This window comes from Calidris pugnax, unplaced genomic scaffold, assembly GCF_001431845.1.
Source record: "Calidris pugnax isolate Ruff unplaced genomic scaffold, ASM143184v1 scaffold42, whole genome shotgun sequence".
Taxonomy (NCBI): Eukaryota; Metazoa; Chordata; class Aves; order Charadriiformes; family Scolopacidae; genus Calidris; species Calidris pugnax.
The window spans coordinates 14,632,614-14,633,056 of NW_015090920.1; the positions used below are offsets into that span (position 1 = coordinate 14,632,614).

The 443-nt window shown below is 72.5% G+C and overlaps 1 protein-coding gene across 1 annotated transcript in view; it reads left to right on the forward strand.

The window, feature by feature from the left end:
* The first annotated feature begins 377 nt into the window (after window positions 1–377).
* Window positions 378–443, forward strand: part of MAD2L1 (MAD2 mitotic arrest deficient-like 1 (yeast)) — a 2,707-nt gene continuing 2,641 nt past the window's right edge. The window contains exon 1 of the mRNA XM_014949822.1: window positions 378–408. Within this exon, the coding sequence (XP_014805308.1) occupies window positions 378–408 (31 nt within the window). The remainder of the gene's footprint in view (window positions 409–443) is intronic.

The window sequence follows — 443 nt, forward strand, 5'->3', positions numbered from 1 at the left end:
CGAGCCTGCGCTCCCCTCAGCGCTGCCACCACAGGTGACGGCCGGGCCCGGCGCAACGCCACCGAGGGCTGGCGGGACGCTTAACGCGGAAAAACCTTTTCTTTCCAACAGGGAGCAGCCCAACCTGGACCCGAAAAGCCTTTCCACCAACGGTAGCCCTCACGCACAGGGGCTGGGCTCGTGCCGAGCCGACCCCTCCCCTTCCTCCCCCTCAGCCGTTAACGGCCGCTCGCCACGCCCCGCGCACGCGCGCCCAGGAGAGCGCGGCCTCGCGAGAGCGCCTGCGCGGCGGGCGGGCGGGCTGAGGGGGCCGGGAAGGGGCGGGGCGGCACTGGATTTGAACCGGGCGGCGGGGAATCGGCGGCCGCGTAGCCCCCATGGCCAAGCAGCTCAGCCGGGACCAGCAGGGTATCACCCTGCGGGGCAGTGCTGAGATCGTCGCC